This window comes from Physella acuta, unplaced genomic scaffold (assembly GCF_028476545.2).
Source record: "Physella acuta isolate Inbredline_101_S28 unplaced genomic scaffold, ASM2847654v3 ptg000439l, whole genome shotgun sequence".
Classification (NCBI taxonomy): Eukaryota; Metazoa; Mollusca; class Gastropoda; family Physidae; genus Physella; species Physella acuta.
The window spans coordinates 143094-162196 of NW_026731958.1; the positions used below are offsets into that span (position 1 = coordinate 143094).

Sequence of the window (19103 nt, forward strand, 5' to 3'; positions counted from 1 at the left end):
TGTACTGCTTAAGATTTAAAGTTCAAGTTTGACTTGAATTATCAAGAAGTCAGCAAAAGATGACAGTATGTGAGGACACTAACAGATGATAGTGATGTGTAAATGACAGCACCAGATGATAGTGACATGAGAATGTTATCAGATGATTTTTGATGTGAAGATAATTGCACCAAATAGTGATGTAAGGATGTCAACACCAGGTGATAGTGATGTGAGGATGACATCATCAGATGACAGTGATGTGTGAATGACAACACCATATAACCATGAGACTGGCTTACTCACTTATAGCCTTTGTTATGTAGTTGAGGTGGTAGAGAAGTTGGGAGAAATATTTCTAGACACTGCAAGCCTCCAATGACAGACATATCAAAAGGACACAACCACGGGCGCCATTCATCTAGCATTTCTTGGGTGGCATTCTCATGAAAATATCTAGCAGATAAAAATATCGTATCACATCAAAAATATTTATGGCCATAAATCCTACCCAAACAGTTTATCAGATCTAACTATTTACAAGGTGATCATCAGTTGCTTGGGAAATAGTTTACTTTTGACAAGCAAGCAAGTAAAAGTTAGTCTTTTTAAACATGATGGTACATGGGGCAGATGAAGTAGAGTTAAGCTGCGACCCCAGCATAAGAAAAGACAGTGTGTTCAGCACTATGCCCAGATTCCATTACTTTCCCTAACATGAGTCAGGTATCCTTCAGACCTGAGTGGGCTCTGGGACATCCTACATAAGGAACCAAGCCTGATATCTGAACTCGAGACTTACTGATTAGTAGTCGGACACTCTTACCATCTGACCACACTGTCCTACTTAAGCAAACTCAAGGTAAAATAAATTTCAATGTACAAATCTATTCTATTACAGCTTAATATAAAAGTCAAAATTAATCTAGTAACTAAAACATAATATCAAATTTATTTTACACAAAGTAACCAGTATACTTACGGAGTACAAGCAATTACAGTATTTTTTATGGTGACTTCAAATTTACTGTAAAAATTAGAGAACTAATTTAAAATAATTATTTATAGCTCATTCTCAAATACCTCATAAAATAAAACACTAAATAAATGTATATCAACAGGCTGTCACTTTTATATACTATATTTAAAGTTCACTCACTATATTAATTAACTGATTCCAAAGCAAGCTAAAATTTTAAATATACTTACGCAGGATAAAAGTTGCATTTATCTTTACTGCATTCCTTAACAATTTTATAAAGTGGCTGCCATGGCAATATTAAATCTTCTCGAGACAAAAGACTCTTTTTTCTATAAATTGGTTCAAATAAAAAAAGATTATAACTCTGTGGTAGAGATCTGTTTAGAATACTTTGTATTTAGTCCAAATAAGTAATTCAAAGAATTAGATTGAAAAGTATTAAATATACTCCTTTTTTATGTGTAAATTAATTACTTTTAAATACAGTTTAAATTATGCAACTATGAATAACTTACCGAAGTAAAAGATTAAGGGTCATGGCAAATTTTTCCACAAGAGAAAATTCTTGCAATGGCATAGTAAGTAATTCAAACATGAGTTTTACTAGGAGAATGTGGTCTGTCTTTGAAAATTTGAAGCCATACAATGTAATGTATCTGGAAAAAGTGTTATACACATTAAAAAGAAATCAGAATTTCAATTAAATCAAATTTAGATTTACTGTGAAATGTCACCATCTGATTTTATTACAATTACAGTGCATGAAATGATTATAAGGATAAGGTCTATATCAAAATATGGCAAACTTAATCAACCTTTTTTATTAATCAGATACAGTTGCACCCCTACTAATGAAATAAAAAGCTAATGAAGAAACATACCTTTCTAGTTGAACAATCCAGTGTCGTGTTCCTATTTTTATATCTCGTAATTGAATAGCACGCCCAAGGTTTCCTTTAATTTCACTAAGTATTGCATTTGATTCCTGATCTATTTCATCAGCATATGGTAACGCAGTGCTATATACAGATTCTTTTTGCGGTTGAAACCCAAGGACTGCTTCTCTGCCTTCCATCATGATGGAATCAGAGTCGTCTTCTTCCATGTTTTCTTTTTAATCTACACAGCTGTGGGGGGATAAAATCAATTAATTAATATTGTAAGCAATTGTGAGTAATATTAATAATGTTACTTAACAACTACCTAGGAAAAGATTGTATTTTATTAATTATTATTTTATTATTTTTAATACAAATATGCCTGCTTAATGTTGGGTTCGAGTAGTGTCCTGTGGATATCCAGACCCAGGTCTGAATAGCTGACAAAAAAATGTGTATGAGTGGACTAAAGATAGGCAGAAATGAACACTAAGGAAGCCAGGAAAGTCAGTCAACCTCACTGAGTAAATTTACTAAGTATTTAAAGTTAGTAAATATTTCAATTTAGTAGGTCTAATAAACCAAACTAAGTAACAAGTATTAGTTAGATAACCAATACTAGTCTACTGATGGAAATACTGTCATCTCTCGCTACTTTGCAGTTTGCTGCCTCAGTACAATAGTACATTGCGGATTGTTAAAAAATATTCATAAAAAATTCAAAATTGAAGACTTATGATATGAAAGTTAATTGCATGCCAGCAGAAGGGATATTGAACCCACACAATTCATTCAAAATCCACATCAGTGATTGGCTGGTTTGTATCCTGCTTTTTCCCTTCCGATTTTAGTACATTTTAGTTACATCTACGAGAATGTTACACACACAAGTGCAAGTACCATAATTTATGTTTGTTTTTTATACATTAATATTTAGGCCTACATGTTTGAAACTATATTTTAATGTTCTAATGATAACATACATAATACATATGTATACATACATATATATAGGCCTAGCCGCCTATATATTTCATTTACATCACACTTATTGATATTCATATTACACCTTACAGTTTATAGTTAATAATAGTTTTACTTGATCTTCTAGATACAGTACAGAGCACTAACAGTCACAATACTATTATTATTAATATTACTTTGGACTTTGTCTTTGAAGTATTTCAGTGATTCTAGGCTGTAATAGGCCGATTAAGTTTATTAACCACAACAATTGAGGGATGACTGTAGACGTAGCAGATTGTGAGCTACTTAGCTAATTATTATTATTATTACTTTACCACAGGACAGACAGGTTAGCTTAGGACTTAGAATCTAGATTTCTAGATCTCTAATCTTTAATTAGGGATTTTGGTAAAAAAGCACTAATCATCATATAATAATAAAAATTACATATTCTTGTAGAGCTCAACAAAATGAAAACAAAACAAAAAAGATTTTTTGTCTAGCTCAAATAGTTTTTTTTTTTGCGAATTTTTTTGTGAGGGGTGGAATCCCCTTACTTTTGCATTGGCCAATTGTGACAAGTCATGGTATACCTGAATAAATTGAGCATAGTTATTTTAATTGCAGTTGTATTTTGTTCATATTTGCAGAGTTTAGCTAGAATGATATATAGAACTTGTAAATGTTGTTGAAATGAATAAAAATAATACAGAACTTATACTTTTGTGTTGGCTTCCTCCCATAACCCCAAAAAACTGTGTGCTGCGCAAATATGAAAATGTTTCTAAAGCCATATTTTATATAAATACAGCAAATGAAAGAACTACAAAGTTTGAAATCTAAAGTAAATGACTTGAACACTGTTATGTGCATATAATATTATAATTGCCTCATCATTTTGGGCAGGTGAAGTAGAGTCCATCTTTAAGCCATTTTGTTATAAAACTGCTGCGCAAATATGAAAATGTTTCTAAAGCAATATTTTATATAAATACAGTGAATGTAAGAACTACATAGTTAGAAATCTAAATGACTTGAACACTGTAATGTGTATATAACTGCCTTGTTATTTTGGGCAGGTGAAGTAGAGCCCATATAAGCCATTTTGTAATAATTTAAATGAAGTTATCAGATCAATGTTTTTATGTGTGAATTGTGTATGGATTCTGATTTTCAGCATATAACTATATCTAAGGGTAAGTAGAACTTGAATACTTAAAATTACAGTTAGCACAATGCTAGTGTATAGCAACAGACAGGTAACCTAGATCTAGGTCTGACTCTTGTCAGTCTAGCTAGTCTGACAAAATTGGATTTTAGGAAAAACATTCTGCAAAACTAGAACTAGAGCTGAAAAAATTAAAGATGGGTATGTAAATATATTCTGAAATAAAAAATTAGGAGATTTGTTTGCACATTCCATAAGAATGCTGTTGTTAGTTGATCAAACTTAAAGGCCGGAAGATCGGGATGAAAAAATATAACAATGGTGGCAACGCGACCTACATACAGTGACCACCTCTAAACGAGTATATCTAATGTCAGAGTCAAAATATCCAAAAACAAATATCATTTCCACATATATAAGATATGTCTGCTCAGTAATCTTCACTCATCTAGAATAACCTTTTAAAAAATCGTGATTCCAACGTATTTGAAACTAGCCTTCATACAGGGGGAAGACCAAGGCAGAGACAGCGTGCGATCAGATCGCTAAGCCATCAAAACAATGGGAAAACCATTCTACTTTTCATTTAACATTAGGAAATGACCTTTTAAACTTAATTAATTACCATAAATTAAAAACTTATTAGTATGCAAAACCAAATCTCGTGCGCCCGGTATCAGAAAGTAATGGGCGATTTCGGGTCATGTTTTTACCGCGATCTCGGCCGATACCGACAACCCTACTTTAATCTAGGCTTGGTTGATCTCAACTCATAACTGAAGATTTAGAATTTTTTTTAATCTTGAGAAATACTTCTCCTAAATATTATCTACAGTTAGCCGTATACTATGGTAAGTACAGAAAGTGACTAATAATACTGTTTGCACTTATATTTTATTATAATTAGAAACCTCATTCATTTAGAATTTAATGTTGAAACTTTAAAACGTAGCAGTAACATACTTCAGTTTGTATAAATATTATAAAGACCAAGTCATCCTTACCAGATAATTTTTTTTTAAACTTGCCAAATTTTGAAACTCTAAAACAATACGCTTATTAGGTTTATTTTGTTTTCCTCAATTTTAGTTATGAGCTTAAATACATTTCTAAATCATTTCAAATTATTTTAAATTCAAATGGTATCATATCATTTACATTAATTATTAAAAACGTATAAATGTAACATTAAAATAAGAGGCAGACATTTGGCTTGTATTTTGCAGTATGACAACTATGGGCTCTCTAGAATAAGAATCCAGATAAGTGAAGTCAACAATGTTCGAGCAGAAATGGGGTGGGTTGGGTCGTCATGAATGACGTCACACTATTGAGGGGTGGGGGCTCTGACGGTGTATGAAGGGGTGGGGAAGTGCGGAGGCGTAACAGAGTGGCGTCACGCCTGTGAATTTTATTTTTAAAAGTTATTTTTAAACTAATTTGTAACTTATTTCGCTTTTTAAATTAACAAAATTGTATATAATTAATTTAAGCTAATTTACAGTAGGCCTAATTTATTCATATTGACCTGAAATAGCTAAAAATTCTCTTTATTATTATTAAGAGCACTTTTTTGGCAAAGACAACAGCAAACAATGTAGGTTTATATTGACTAGCATTCTATTGACCACCCCAGGAAGATCCTATTGCCTCACCCAGGAACAAATTTCTTAAAGAAATCCTAACTGAAGTAGGCTTTTATTGTCAACATTTTCTGGCCTGGAAACATCAGTTAGGAAATAAAATAGTATCTTAATTGACTGGGCACTTGAATGAAACCATCTGTCAACAATTCAACATCCATTACAGCTGTTATTTAGAGAATAAAGAGGAACTAAGAATTCAAAGAATTTCTATAAACTTAGTTTTTTCAATACATAAACTGAACTTTATTTTCACAATAATCATGAAACTGTTGTCACCTTACCTTCATAAGTTGTTAAAACACTATTCAAGTGGATGTAGGCAGTAATTATTGCAGTATTGGTTAAAAAAAAAAAAGCATTGTAAAATAGTATCTAAGATAAAAATAGGAACAGCAATAAATACTGTTTCTAAGATAAAAATAGGAACAGCAATAAATACTATAACAGCTAAAAGTTGTAGCACTTCTTTGGTTATAAAAGTAAAAGCCTGTGATATTGACAAGTGAATGTTGTATTAGGGTTCCTAGAGGTGAAGGGGGGGGGGGTTGATGGTTAAGTGACTACATGAGCATCAGTAGCATTTAATTATAATGGTGCATTTTAGCATTGCAGATAAGGATAGGTATGGCAAAGAGCAGCACCAGTTAAAAAAAATTCACCTTTTATAGAAACCAAGGTGCACTTCTGATTATTAAGATATAAGGCATATCAGTGCACTGGTACACTTATGATATCAAATCTTGTTATAATATCAGAGTTTTAGGATTACATCTCATGAGGTTTTGTGGTAGGTACTGCTGGCCTTGTGTGATTTTAACAGCCAGACAAAAATCTGGCACACTTTCCAATTTAAATATAAAAGCAACCAGGTTATTTTGTATCAATCCTTTATTGAAATAATTTTTCATGTATTAAACTTTGCACAGTAAAAGGCTAAATAGTGCTTAACTTACAAGCGTTACAATTCTTCTTTTTAAAAAAAAACAGTTAAAATCTTACAATTCCCACAGTATGCAAATTAAAAATACAAGCAATGACATCCACATTGCAATTTATTATATGTCCATAGCAATTCTCCTGATCAGTTTTTTAAAAAGCTATCTAGTGCATGGTTATAGATGCAGCAGCATAGCTGACCGAGGAGTCATTGGTTGTCTCACATTGGCTGGACTGGGCATACTTCAGGAACTTCACCTCAAATCTTGTCCCATTGCTCTGGCTATTGTAGTGAAGATGCTCGATGGCCTACAAAAAAAAACATGCTTCATTTGAATTTATAATAATTGAAAAAAAAATTCATATTCATTAGTTAACTCTGTTAAAAAAACTCTGATCCAATAAATACAAGCAAAATTTACAATCTCTGAGCTAAATCTGATAAAAAGTCATTTATTATCTTAAGATTCAATAGCAAGAACATGTAAAACAAACAAAAAATGCTTACATTAAGCAAAACACCAATTGGATGGCGGCCACAAATTGTGTTCTGGAAAGTTTGAAGGTATTTAGTAAATGCAGAAGGGTTCATCTTTTCAATAATATCCATTCCCTGTGAACAAAATAATATAGAATTTGAGGTATGAAATGATATTCTTTCCCTGTCTAAAAAAATACATTATAGAATTTGAATTATGAAATGATATTCTTTCCCTGTGTAAAAAAATACATTATAGAATTTGAGGTATGAAATTATATTCTTTCCCTGTGTAAAAAATACATTATAGAATTTGAGGTATGAAATAATATTCTTTGTGTAAAAAATACATTATAGAATTTGAGGTGTACATACAACAAGTACCAAATCTGGCTAAACTAAGCCTAGCTCAAACAGGCCTGATGGATTATAAAAAGAATGACAGCTCTGCAACAAGAACAGCAAATCCAAATTGTTCCCCATACCTCTTGACAAGTTTTTAATTAAGCCTACCCCTAAGTTTCACATATATTAACGTGAGAATAAATTTTTACCATTTTATCCAAGGCTTCAATGGACTGCCATATTTTGCCATGGGACTTTTCATAATATGTGTAGCTAAAGCGTTTACCTAAGCAAGAAGAGATTAAAAAAAAGTTACTTTGCAATAGTTGAAAAATAAATTAATTTTCAAGCTCTTTTTCAACAACAGATTGCCACTAATTTAATAAAAAAATTTACTGTAAAGAAAGAATTTAATTTCACTTGTGTATAACTTAACTTTGACAACTACAATGATCATAACAAAGCTTACCCCAGTGACAAAAGTCTGATGATATGACAAAAAGATTTCCAGGCTCTCTGAGATATGGACTGAGAATTTCGCCGTATTTGGCTTCCTTTTCAGGTGAAAGAGATCCAACTAAAATAGGCACAATGGTGAATTGTCCTTGGCGACTACACAGAAGAATAAAAAAATATTTTGTTACAACTTTTAAAAAACCTGGACATTGCTAGAACATAAGCTATAAACAAAAAAGGTTTCTCTGTGATTTATGGACTGTTTAAGGCAAGGTTTCACAAGATTTAAATTTAACCCTTGTTTTCACAATAATCATAAGGCCTTTATTCTCTTACAAATACAAGGCATGTTGAAAATTATTTGAGTAGTTTTGAGCAAATAACTATTGCAATATTGGTAAAATAAAGCATTTTGTAATGAACGATCTGCTAAGAGTGACAGGGAACACTATACCCACTAGACAACAGCTTGCACCTTTATACTCATCAGTTAGAGCACTATACCCACTAGACAACAGCTTGTACCTTTGTACTCATCAGTTAGTCTATTATAATACGTCTTAGCCATTTAAATATGTGATAGTGTTATAATCTTTCTTGACACACAACCATAAAAATAATAATGCATGCCAGTCTTAACTTAACAAATAATTGTTTTGAGTCTTTGCTGACCTTTCCATAACTTTAGCAATGTATGGGAGATGCATCTCAATGCTATGTTCTGCTTCATCTGTGCTTAGTGACATGCTCTCAAATGCTGAGGTTGCATACAATTCTTTATACACTGGCAAAAAATAATTATTGTGTTAGTTGTTTCAAGTTGGTGTTGGGTGGGATTTTATGTGTCACATTTACAACTGTTGTGTTTTAATATTGACATAATGCAACTTATCATGGTGTAGTGTTGCTTATTTAAACTTATAAGGGTAAACTGCAACTCTTCACAGTGTAATGTTGCTGTAATGTAAATTCAGAGTATAATGTTTCTGTAATGCAACTATTCAGAGTATAATGTTTCTGTAATGCAACTATTCAGGGTATAATGTTTCTGAAATGTAAATTCAGAGTATAATGTTTCTGTAATGCAACTATTCAGGGTTTATGTTTTTGTAATGTAACTCTTCTGTGTGTAATGTAGCTGCAATGTAACTATTCACGGTGTAATATTACTTTAATGTAAATTCAGAGTGTAGTGTAACTGTAATTCTTCTGTGTGCAATGTTGATATAACTGTTCAGGGTGTAATGTAACTCTTCTGTGCGTAATGTTTCTGTAATGTAACTCTAGGGATCAATGTTGCTGTATGGTAACTTACCTCCTTTGTCTATAGTCAAATTGTAGAGAGGTGTTTCATACAGGTCTGTACCAGAGAGTGCACAGCCTGATAGGCGCACATGGTGGGAGGGGCCTAGGATGAAAACCCTTTTGCTGAAAGTCAGAACAGAACTTAATTCCTAAACTGGAACAGACTGCTCATGCTGGTATCAAAAGGAAAATAAACAATACAACAGAACGCTTGAAAACCAACATTTTACAATTTTTTTTTATCAACATAGAATCTTCAGTAACATTAAAAAAATAAATAATAAAATTACTTCTCTACTTCCAAAGCAATTTAGTAAAGTACCCTTTCAAACCTTATCATCCATGAGGCAGGTGAAGTAGTGTTCACTTGTTTCAGTGACCTCAGCATTTACAAAGGAAAGTGTGATCAGCACTTTGCCCAGCCAAATTTTCTTTCCATAATGTGAGTCAGGTACCCAGCAGAACTGGGTAGACTCAGGAAAGTCCTACAGACTCAAGCAGGAGTTCTGAACTCTATACATTTGGGTTAGCAGTCGAATGCTCTACCATTCCTTTTTAGTACTATAAATTCTACTTTCTTGTGTGAGTATAAAAAATGGGCATGCACATTATACTTATACTGGAGCAAAACTATTTTGACCATCACAATACAACCAACTTGACCATAACCCTCATTGTTTTGATTTGTTACATATGAAGAAGAAAGAAACAGAGACAACATATGATGCTGAAAAGCTAATTTTAAAAAACTTACACTGTGTTAGGGTCAACCTGACGATATGCAAATGCCCCACACGCCCCACAGAAATAGTAACCAGCATGGCTGAAATGTTAAAGAACTGTTGCTTAGGTCAGACAGACAACCAGTCTACAACATAAGTGCCTTTGTATAACAGCACAGATTTGAAACTGGATATTTTTTTCTGCCAAAAAATTAGCATTTTAATTTAAGGACTTATTCAGATTTTGTGTACTGAGATTATCATAGACAACAGGTATATCAAACAAAAAAATACTGGCTGAAGAGATATCCCTAAAAATATCTATGCAACAGATGTGTAGTAAAAATTAAGTCTTTTATTTAAAATGTAACTACATATAAAATAACAAGCTTTAAAAAATTTTCCACAAGTAAAATAACATACTTACGGAGCAATAATTGCCTTGGCTGGTTTAAATGAATCAGATGCTTTTGAAAGCCAATTGTCCAGCTGCATGTTAAGCTCTGACCCTGCATAAAATTAATTACAGTAAATTAAAAAAAGAAACTATAGGCCCTACTGTTTAAATTTAAATAAATTTGGTCAACTAACAATTAGTAAAATGGCTAAGTGACAACTTCATGATCTAGTGCAGGGGTCTCCAAACTTTTCAGTCCGAGGGCCGCATTAACTATCAAATTTCAGTTCGGGGGCCAATTTCTTCCAGGCATGTCTTTGATTTTTCTAAGCAAAGTTCCTCAACCATCACTAACAAACGATTTTTCCTTGGACGAAAAGATCTCCGCGGGCCGGATGAGAGGACTTCGCGGGCCGCATCCGGCCCGCGGGCCGTAGTTTGGAGACCCCTGATCTAGTGTAATGAAACATGAAAGTCAAAATTTACTGTAAGTAAAATCTAAGGCTGGAACTAATCAGCAGTAAAAGTATCTAACCTACCAGAGTCAGAATACCAGCTTCCTGCGTGACTTGCCTTTCTGATTTTGTTGGTTGACATCTTCGTACCAATTTTTAAGGTTAGATCACCTCTAATTTAAAGCTTTTAATCTAGGATTTAAAAAAAGAATTAATTAAAATGTGACCCTCTTTTGTAACAGTTTATGTGTAGAAAACATCAGTTAAAGAAAAATCAATTTCAAAGCAAAAGGTTATGATGGGGGGGGGGGGGGGGGGGAGTGATTAACAAACTTTTGAGGTGATGCATGCTGAAGGGAGGAGTTGAGAAAGTGGGAAACATAAATATTTTTTTTGAATACTGCATTTTAAATTTGAATTTGTTTAGTCCTCGCTAGTAGCTAAAAGTCAGAAGTGTCCAAGTTTAGTACTTCAGTTTAGAGCGACCTAGTCTGAGTTTAGTTACCAGTTGGTTTGAGTCTTATTTAGTAGTTTAAACTGTGAGAATCAAATCTGTGAAACAACAAAGCTATTTGCTGCCTATCTTAGCCTGGACATAAGAAAACAAAAACTGTTTCTCCTTAGGGGTCATCCATAAGTTAAGTCATGTTTTTTTGCAAATTTTTACCTCCCAACAGAAAGTTTTTTTTTTACTTAAAACTGCATTTTTTTTACTACAATATTAACTCAGCTGGATCAGAATTAGATATACAGACACATCTTTATTACAATTTACAAAAAGTAGCCAAAATTTACAAAGTCTAGTCAAAAATACATAATAACTGCAAAAAATTCAGTTTAGAAAATTGCATAGAGGTTGCTTTACTCTCCCTTGGCCCATCCCCCACAAATTCAACAAAAGTCTAATTTTTTTTGCGTTTATCAATTAGAAAACAAAATAAACATCAGCTGTGAAACAAAACAGGTATATGTTATATCAGTGTCCAATGATGCCACAACAAAGGAATCTTCTTACAAATTGGTATTAGATTAATAGTAGTTAAATAAGTAGCATACACATATGACTTGTTAATGTCAACAGAGTAACACTAACCCTATCCCTACACAACCTTAACTGTGCCTAACCCATAGCCTTAACTTCCAACCACAAATCTAAAACTAAATCTGAGGTTATAATATGGTCAGTCAGCTGTAATACAAATACTTCACAAAACCAAAAAATTAAATTTTAAACACCTCTGATGTGGGTCTGCCAAATAAATGAGATGTTGAAAAATTGAGTCAAATTATGAGCATGAGAGAATGATTGAGGCTGTGGATACAGATATTAGACTCTTCAAATAAAAAAAAATATGCATGCTATGTTAGTAGTTTTATAATCTTAACAAGTTTTATTGTTAGATACTAATTAAGGTTAGGCGAATGGTAGGACTAGGGTTGGGGTTGTTAGCATTAATATTAATATTTATATTAGCAGGCGTGTATTTAATTAAAAATTAGTTAACTAAAAGTAACCTAACACCCTTTTTAAAAAGATTCCATTCTATCCTATTATTAATTATGAGCCGACCCGCTGGCGTATCATACGCCGCTATTTAGTTGTTTTATTTTCTACTTTTCAGTAATTCATAATTTGTGAATTCGACAGTACCATCCCCCTTTCTCCCTACCTCCCCCCGTGAAAGCAGCCTTCTCTTAGTTACCTCCCCTAAGTTTAAAATCGTTTCAAACTAAGTTATCTGCCCCTAATAGCCGTCACTAAACCCGGCTCTACGATTGTAAACATTTAGCGTGAACTACAGCTCACCAGACCATGTGGGGGTGGGGGTGGTAGTGATATGCTTAGAGAGGAAGAGATGGGGTTGCGAGGCGCGCTTACAGCTTGGTATTTTCTAGGGTATCCAAGAAGAGAATTATATAGATCTATATAGATTGTTATTATCAGACAGTTTCTTTCTAGATCTAGATTTTAGCCTCATTTTAGGCGAGTACTTTAGACTTTAGACACAATAATGACAATAATTTTAGTAAAAAAATCCGCCAGTGGTTTTGAGTAGCCTATTACTATTTTCATTTTAAAAATTTCATAAAAAAAGTTTTAATAACAAGCTTTTATTTAATGATGCACTAAAAAGTAGAAAATAAATTATACACTACTATTTAAATTACTATAAAGAAAAGCGTGGGTCACTTTAGTATCTATTGGATACCTTTACTAATATTTGAGAAGAGACCCACGCTTTTCTTTATAGTAATTTAAATAGTAGTGTATAATTTATTTTCTACTTTTTAGTGCATCATTACATAAAAGCTTGTTATTAAAACGTTTTTTATGAAAAAAATTTTCAGTAGGCTACTTAAACTTTACATGTTTTATTTACAATAGTGTTACATGACTAAAAAACCATTGCGCCTCTATTGAACGTGATGGCGCAGCTATTAAACCTGATGACGCAGCTATTGAACGTGATGGCGCGTGTGGTGTGGTTGGATAGACATGCCTACTAATTCTGTCCAAATTTTAATTAGGGCCTAATTCATAAAAAATTAATTAGGCATCCAATTAAGTCAAATTTAATTTCAGATTGCATTGTCTTCATGTCTTGACCCACGTGTCAAATGTGAATCGTATTGGTCAAGTAGAAGTGTCCGAATTTTCATTCCTGTGTTTCGATCTAGACTGACGACAGAGGAAGTGAGTTAAATAAAAGCTTGTAAAATAAAAATAGACCTACTTGTGTGATGCCTAGACCAGAATCAAACCATCCAGTGTCAGCAACTTGGTAATGCGTAAAATTTAATAAAAGTAGTAGATCTAGTACTACTATACTTAACTATACACTACTATAGGCCTAGTCACTGTAGACAGTTTTTACTTTTGAGTACTTGAGCAACTCAGTAGATTACTACTAGATATACTAGAATATAGATCTAACTCAACTGACAACAGATCTAGATTTTCTAGTTCTAACACTTGATTAGAACAAATGTGAATGTGGGTAGAGTAGAATCACCACTTGATCAAGATCTAGATCTAGATAATATTTTAATTTAAGGAATCACTGATTTAAAGATATCACTGAGAGTGACTAAGAGACATTTTCTTTATCCAAACTTTTTTTCCCTGTACTAACAATTAATTTAGGTTACTCTAAACACCAAACAATTTCGTTTATGACCTAACGGCTAACACAGGGGTCGGCAACCCACAGCGCGCGAGCCGCATGCGGCTCCGTTGATATCAAGATGCGGCTCTCGCTCCATGTACAAATATTAATAATTATATTATTATTTTATTTTCAAAACTCATAACAAATATTTACTGTAAAGAAACAACTTTAAACGTGATGAAAACACTAATCATAGAACAGTGAGAACAGGTGAGGTAGAAAGCATACGGACAGCTGACAGCCGCTTGGGCACCAGACGCAGTCAGAGTTTCTTCCAGGCATCTCCCCCGAAATTTTTTTACCGCCGCCCCCCCCCCCCCGAACGAAATGAAATTTATATAATTTATATAGAAAATATATACTTTTAACAGTGTCCCCCCCCCCCCGAAGAAAGTTTACCCCCCCCCCCCCCCCGAAGATTTCATGTGCCCCCCCCCCCCCGGAGAAAAAAGTCTGGAAGAAACACTGGACCCAGCTCGGGCAGATGAGGCTCGTTAGCTGGGGACAGCCACTCTTCTAGGAGAGACAACTCCAAAATTAAACAACTACTGCCTTGTAGTTTGTTCTTGGTTGGACAAAGGCTATGGAAGCAAATCCAAAAAGAAAAGCAGGCTGAAATCGGAGTCAATGGCCTCAATGGCGCAAAACCAGTTGACACGTAACGCTTAATTGTGTTGGAGGCGTGGTCAAGTCGGCAAAATCTCATGGTTGATAGATTCGAACAGTCTCGAGTTCAAACCCACTGGCAGATAAATCTCGATCCCCTTCAACACTAATAATTAAGAACGAAGAAGAAGAAGAAGAAGAAGACTGGACCCAGTCCTACAGCCGTGCTGTAGACAGCCCCGTGTCAATATTCCATGTTTGCCACTGCCCAAGTTCCAACTTTTTTAAACGTCTTTAAATGGGGAATTTTATTTTATATAGAATGCATATCTCTATCTGTCAGTATGCATTAATTTGACCTGAGAGACGTCGTTTTATATGTATTAGTTTCCTGCTGTTGAACCGGGTACTGGGCGGTGGGATACGAGTTTACCCTGCGTTCGGTGGGGGTTGAAGATAAGCCTGGTGAGAACCGAAGGACAGAACTTACAGAAGGGACCGATACGCTAATCAAACCTATATACAAGCCAGTTGATCGAAGTGTGCCGTGTTGACAATGAAGTCCGTAAAGAAAAAAAAAATTAACAGCTTCTAAAGTGGATTGGGATAGTCCTATGTTTATATTATTTGATTACTAAGTTTATGATAGAAGAGCTAGCTAAAATAATTTAAATGTTTTGTGCGAAACATGTGTATGTTGTTATATGGATAAATATTATTTTATATTTAAAATTATTTACTTTTAATAAAAAATTAAAAATTAAAACTAGTTCTATTATTGAAATAATAAAAAGGGAGTGATCTCCCCTAAACTTTCTCGAATATTCTTATATAATATATAACACTACGGGGGATGGTAACTCAGAGATATACACATGATTTTTAATTACTTTAAATTTTAAAAATAGAATAGAAGCTCGTAGTAAAAGTGAACACCAAATAATATGTTTGTAATAATTCGGAAAATTATTAGTACTTTATAAATTTACTTGCGTCTTTTGAGAAATCGGAAATAAGCGTAGATTACATATTCCGATCACAGTTTCTTCCATGCATCTCTTCGGTAGGGGGGGGGGGGCGAACCCCCCCCCCCCCCCCCCGAAAAAATTCTACCGCCCCCCCCCCCCCCCGAACGAAATGAAATTTATATAATTTATATAGAAAATATATACTTTTAACAGTGTCCGCCCCCCCCCCCCGAAAATTTCAAGTGCCCCCTGTGACGGTAAAACCGTTTAGGCCTAGCTCCACGTTATTCTTACACCACCCCTTACCTGCTCTATACTTCCCCCCCCCCCCCCCCCTCTATACAACTACGTACATTCCTATCTTTCGTCCCCCTCGCAGGCCCCTCTCTAGTTGGCTAGTTTGTCCACGTGACACACCGCCAATGTAAAGGCATATAAGGGGATGCAACAAAGGGATTCTCGCACTTTTCCAGCACTGAGCTCAGCTGGTGGTGTCGCACGCGGCGTTGGGGCCGTCGGCCCGACCTCCACGTGTTTCGGGTTTGGTTTTACTTAATTATTTCTTATTTTCACTTTACCAGTTTTGATATACATATTTGATTACCATTGTAACAAGTAGTTCAATAAATATCTTATATATTATCTTGCTGTTATGTATTATTACTTACATTCTGTTACTGTACACGGTTACCCTGTTCGTGGCTTAGTCCATGTGACAGTTGATAACTTACTGATTTACGTAACTAAACTTTACACTGTCCGTGTCTTAGCACACAGGGCATTTGAATACTTATTTGACCTAAACTATTCCTGCCTGTGACGTAATTCCACGTGGCAGTTGAGTAGACATTTCAGTTACCTTTTTTACTACTTTTATCCTGCACGTGTATCAGCCACGGAGCAGTAGATATTATATTATACACAGCCTCATTCTATTTTACTACAGGCCGTAAACTGCGGGCATTGAGTTGACCCGTAGTCATCGGACCTGCTATTTTATTTTATTCACCGGCCGTAAACCCTTGCCAGAGACAAGAGGTCATCGGACCTGGTAAAACCCATTATTATTCTAATAAGGCTGTAAACTCTGGGCATTGAATTGACCCTTAGTCATCAGACCTTAATGATATTACCTCTAGTTATACAATACTAGAATCTATATTCCCGGTAAAGAAGCGGCGCAGACCTTCTTACCGGTTGAATACCAGCATTTCACTGATTTTACTATTAATTATATCTATTATACGGTACCAAATATTTATCGTTTACCGTTAACATTGGGGCTCGTCAAACTAAATACTAGACACGCGTTAGCCACTCGTATTTGAATAAATCCTGCTGTTTTCACACATTTGAATTTTACTGCTGTTGTTTACTTTGAATTTTCAGAAAAAATATTTCTGTGTGTTATTGCTACCTGTTCAAGAAGTATTCTGTACAACTGACGGCTGCACAAGAAGGGCAAGACCACTGGAATTGTAGCTAAGTGTCAAGTTTTAGCTTTTGACTCTGACTTACTACGTTGATTCCTTTAGTTTTAATTTTAAAACTGGTCTCCAATTCTTGTAGTTACCTTAGTAGTCTATTATTTGTAGAATAGGCCTACTTCTGTTAGTCTGTCAAATACTTTTCTCTTAGTTACTTGGTGTTATTGTTAAGCGTAACCCGGTACACGGCTTGAGCACACGCGTGTCACGTTACCCGTGTCAACGTCCTAGCCAGGCTGCATAATGAGTGGCTCCACTAGCATCCCCGCCCTTATCAGGTACGCCATTGACTTTGGCTACGAAGGGGCGGCACTCAGTGCATTTGTTAAACAAAGATACCAAGAGAATTTAGAAGACTTACATGAAGAAGAGGAACGAAGAAAACAAAGATACCAAGAAAATTTAGAAGACTTACACGAAGAAGAGGAACGAAGAAGATTAGACGAAGAAGAACGATTAAATGAACTGCAGTGGGAGGAAGAAATTAAATTAAAAGAGAGAAAATGGGCTATAGAGGCCAGGTTCTATGAATTTGAACGATCGGAATGGGGTAGTATCGAAACAATAGAAAAACAAGAAGACGAAATGTTAAAAGGTACCAGCATATCAATAGCTGAGAGAATTATTATTTTTAAGGAACGAATAAGAAGAATGACCGAAATGAAAGCACGATTGAAGATAGCCGAGCAGGCAATGCTTGAGCAGCTGAAAAACATGACCATAGAACCTAAACCAACACCCGCTATTACACCCGACACACCAACCCTACCAGATATTCAGAATCATGATGCTACACTTAGCCATAAAAGAGACTTAATTAAAATTACTTCCCCTGCCCCGACTGAATCATCAATAAACACAACACCGGATGCTCCGGTCGACCTTAATTACACAGCACGTCAAGAGCCGAGGAGACAAAACAACAAACCAACCACTGTCAGCCTTATCGGCCCCATGGTTCTACCCACCATAGGCCTACATACTAAACCTTACCAGCCCCTCGCTAATGGAAAAAAATTCGCCGACGAGAGAAGAATCGCTCTGGGTCCAAAACCCCGCCCACCTACACACACCTTGATGAAAGAATGGTCCAAGGACACCGGCCTAAGTTATTGGGAGACGTGCCGCCTGCACTATAGCTGTTGTGCCGTGGTCTACCCATCTCTCATTACTGGCGCTTCACCTTCTGCCACCCACCCCATACTGAGTTTTGACAAGTCACTAAGCATAACTTAGCTAGTTAGACTTAGGGTGGAATTTCTTAGTAAGTCATGGTCGATTGCCTGAACTTAGCTCAAATCCAGCCTTGCACTTAATTGATGCAAGCTGCACAGTTAAATAATAATGAAGCTATTTTATGACTTACTTTGATATATGTTGTATACACAAGCATTGCTAAAAAAAAAAAAAAAAATTCTATGGGCATTTATCATTGTCATATCTTATGTAATCATAACTTCATATCTATGCATAAATTTGTTGGTTTCCCTTGTTCTTGCAGTATTTTTCACAGGTTTCCACTGACTTCTTAGACCTGGTTGTCATACTTCTAAAACAGAACTTGGCGTTAGTTAATTTCCTGAATACAATGTAAACTTATACTGAACAAAAAAATGTCATTATTCACCGTTGTCTTATTACAATTTACATAAAAACAATTTTTGTTTTCTATAGCCTCTAATGGCATATCACAATGTTGTAATTGATGTTGTACTCGCCTATCATGGCCAATGTTTACTCATTTTGCCTGTAAATGGCCTATGTTTCAATGTTATTAATTTTCGTCTAAAGACATTGTTATTTACATTTTTTTGCTTAACTATACTTTGAAAGACACATGAAAAGACATTGTTTTATTTCTGGTCCGCTGAAAATTGCGTTACCACGAAATTTTAGCGAGGAAAGGGGGTGTGACGGTAAAACCGTTTAGGCCTAGCTCCACGTTATTCTTACACCACCCCTTACCTGCTCTATACTTCCCCCCCCCCTCTATACAACTACGTACATTCCTATCTTTCGTCCCCCTCGCAGGCCCCTCTCTAGTTGGCTAGTTTGTCCACGTGACACACCGCCAATGTAAAGGCATATAAGGGGATGCAACAAAGGGATTCTCGCACTTTTCCAGCACTGAGCTCAGCTGGTGGTGTCGCACGCGGCGT

At 35.0% G+C, this 19103-nt stretch overlaps 2 protein-coding genes across 2 annotated transcripts in view; both read right to left on the reverse strand.

Moving 5' to 3' along the window:
• LOC131943054 (proteasome activator complex subunit 4B) overlaps positions 1 to 4973 on the reverse strand; it is a 30458-nt gene extending 25485 nt beyond the window's left edge. The window contains exons 1-6 of the mRNA XM_059303063.1: positions 4937 to 4973; positions 1843 to 2088; positions 1477 to 1617; positions 1189 to 1290; positions 962 to 1006; positions 286 to 435 (exon numbers count right to left, since the gene is read on the reverse strand). Coding sequence (XP_059159046.1) covers positions 286 to 435; positions 962 to 1006; positions 1189 to 1290; positions 1477 to 1617; positions 1843 to 2066 — 662 coding nt within the window. The 5' untranslated portion in view covers positions 2067 to 2088; positions 4937 to 4973. The remainder of the gene's footprint in view (positions 1 to 285; positions 436 to 961; positions 1007 to 1188; positions 1291 to 1476; positions 1618 to 1842; positions 2089 to 4936) is intronic.
• A 1525-nt stretch (positions 4974 to 6498) lies between these two features.
• On the reverse strand, positions 6499 to 13581 carry LOC131943057 (protein MEMO1). The gene is made up of 10 exons (XM_059303069.1): positions 13449 to 13581; positions 10798 to 10905; positions 10289 to 10370; positions 9894 to 9962; positions 9150 to 9262; positions 8507 to 8618; positions 7848 to 7990; positions 7588 to 7664; positions 7064 to 7168; positions 6499 to 6864 (listed from the first exon to the last, which is right to left on the reverse strand). The coding sequence occupies exons 2-10, from the start codon at positions 10853 to 10855 to the stop codon at positions 6721 to 6723; spliced, it is 903 nt and encodes a 300-aa protein (XP_059159052.1). The 5' UTR covers positions 10856 to 10905; positions 13449 to 13581; the 3' UTR covers positions 6499 to 6720.
• Between the last annotated feature and the right edge of the window lie 5522 nt (positions 13582 to 19103).

Excerpts from the sequence above, each read along its gene's own strand:
- LOC131943057 (XM_059303069.1), bottom strand. The coding sequence starts at position 10,855 with ATGTCAACCAACAAAATCAGAAAGGCAAGTCACGCAGGAAGCTGGTAT. Across the intron at positions 9,963-10,288 it reads GCCAAGGCAATTATTGCTCC|CCATGCTGGTTACTATTTCT; the intron begins GTAAGTATGTTA and ends TTAACATTTCAG. Across the intron at positions 9,263-9,893 it reads CAGGTTGACCCTAACACAGT|CAAAAGGGTTTTCATCCTAG; the intron begins GTAAGTTTTTTA and ends TCTGACTTTCAG.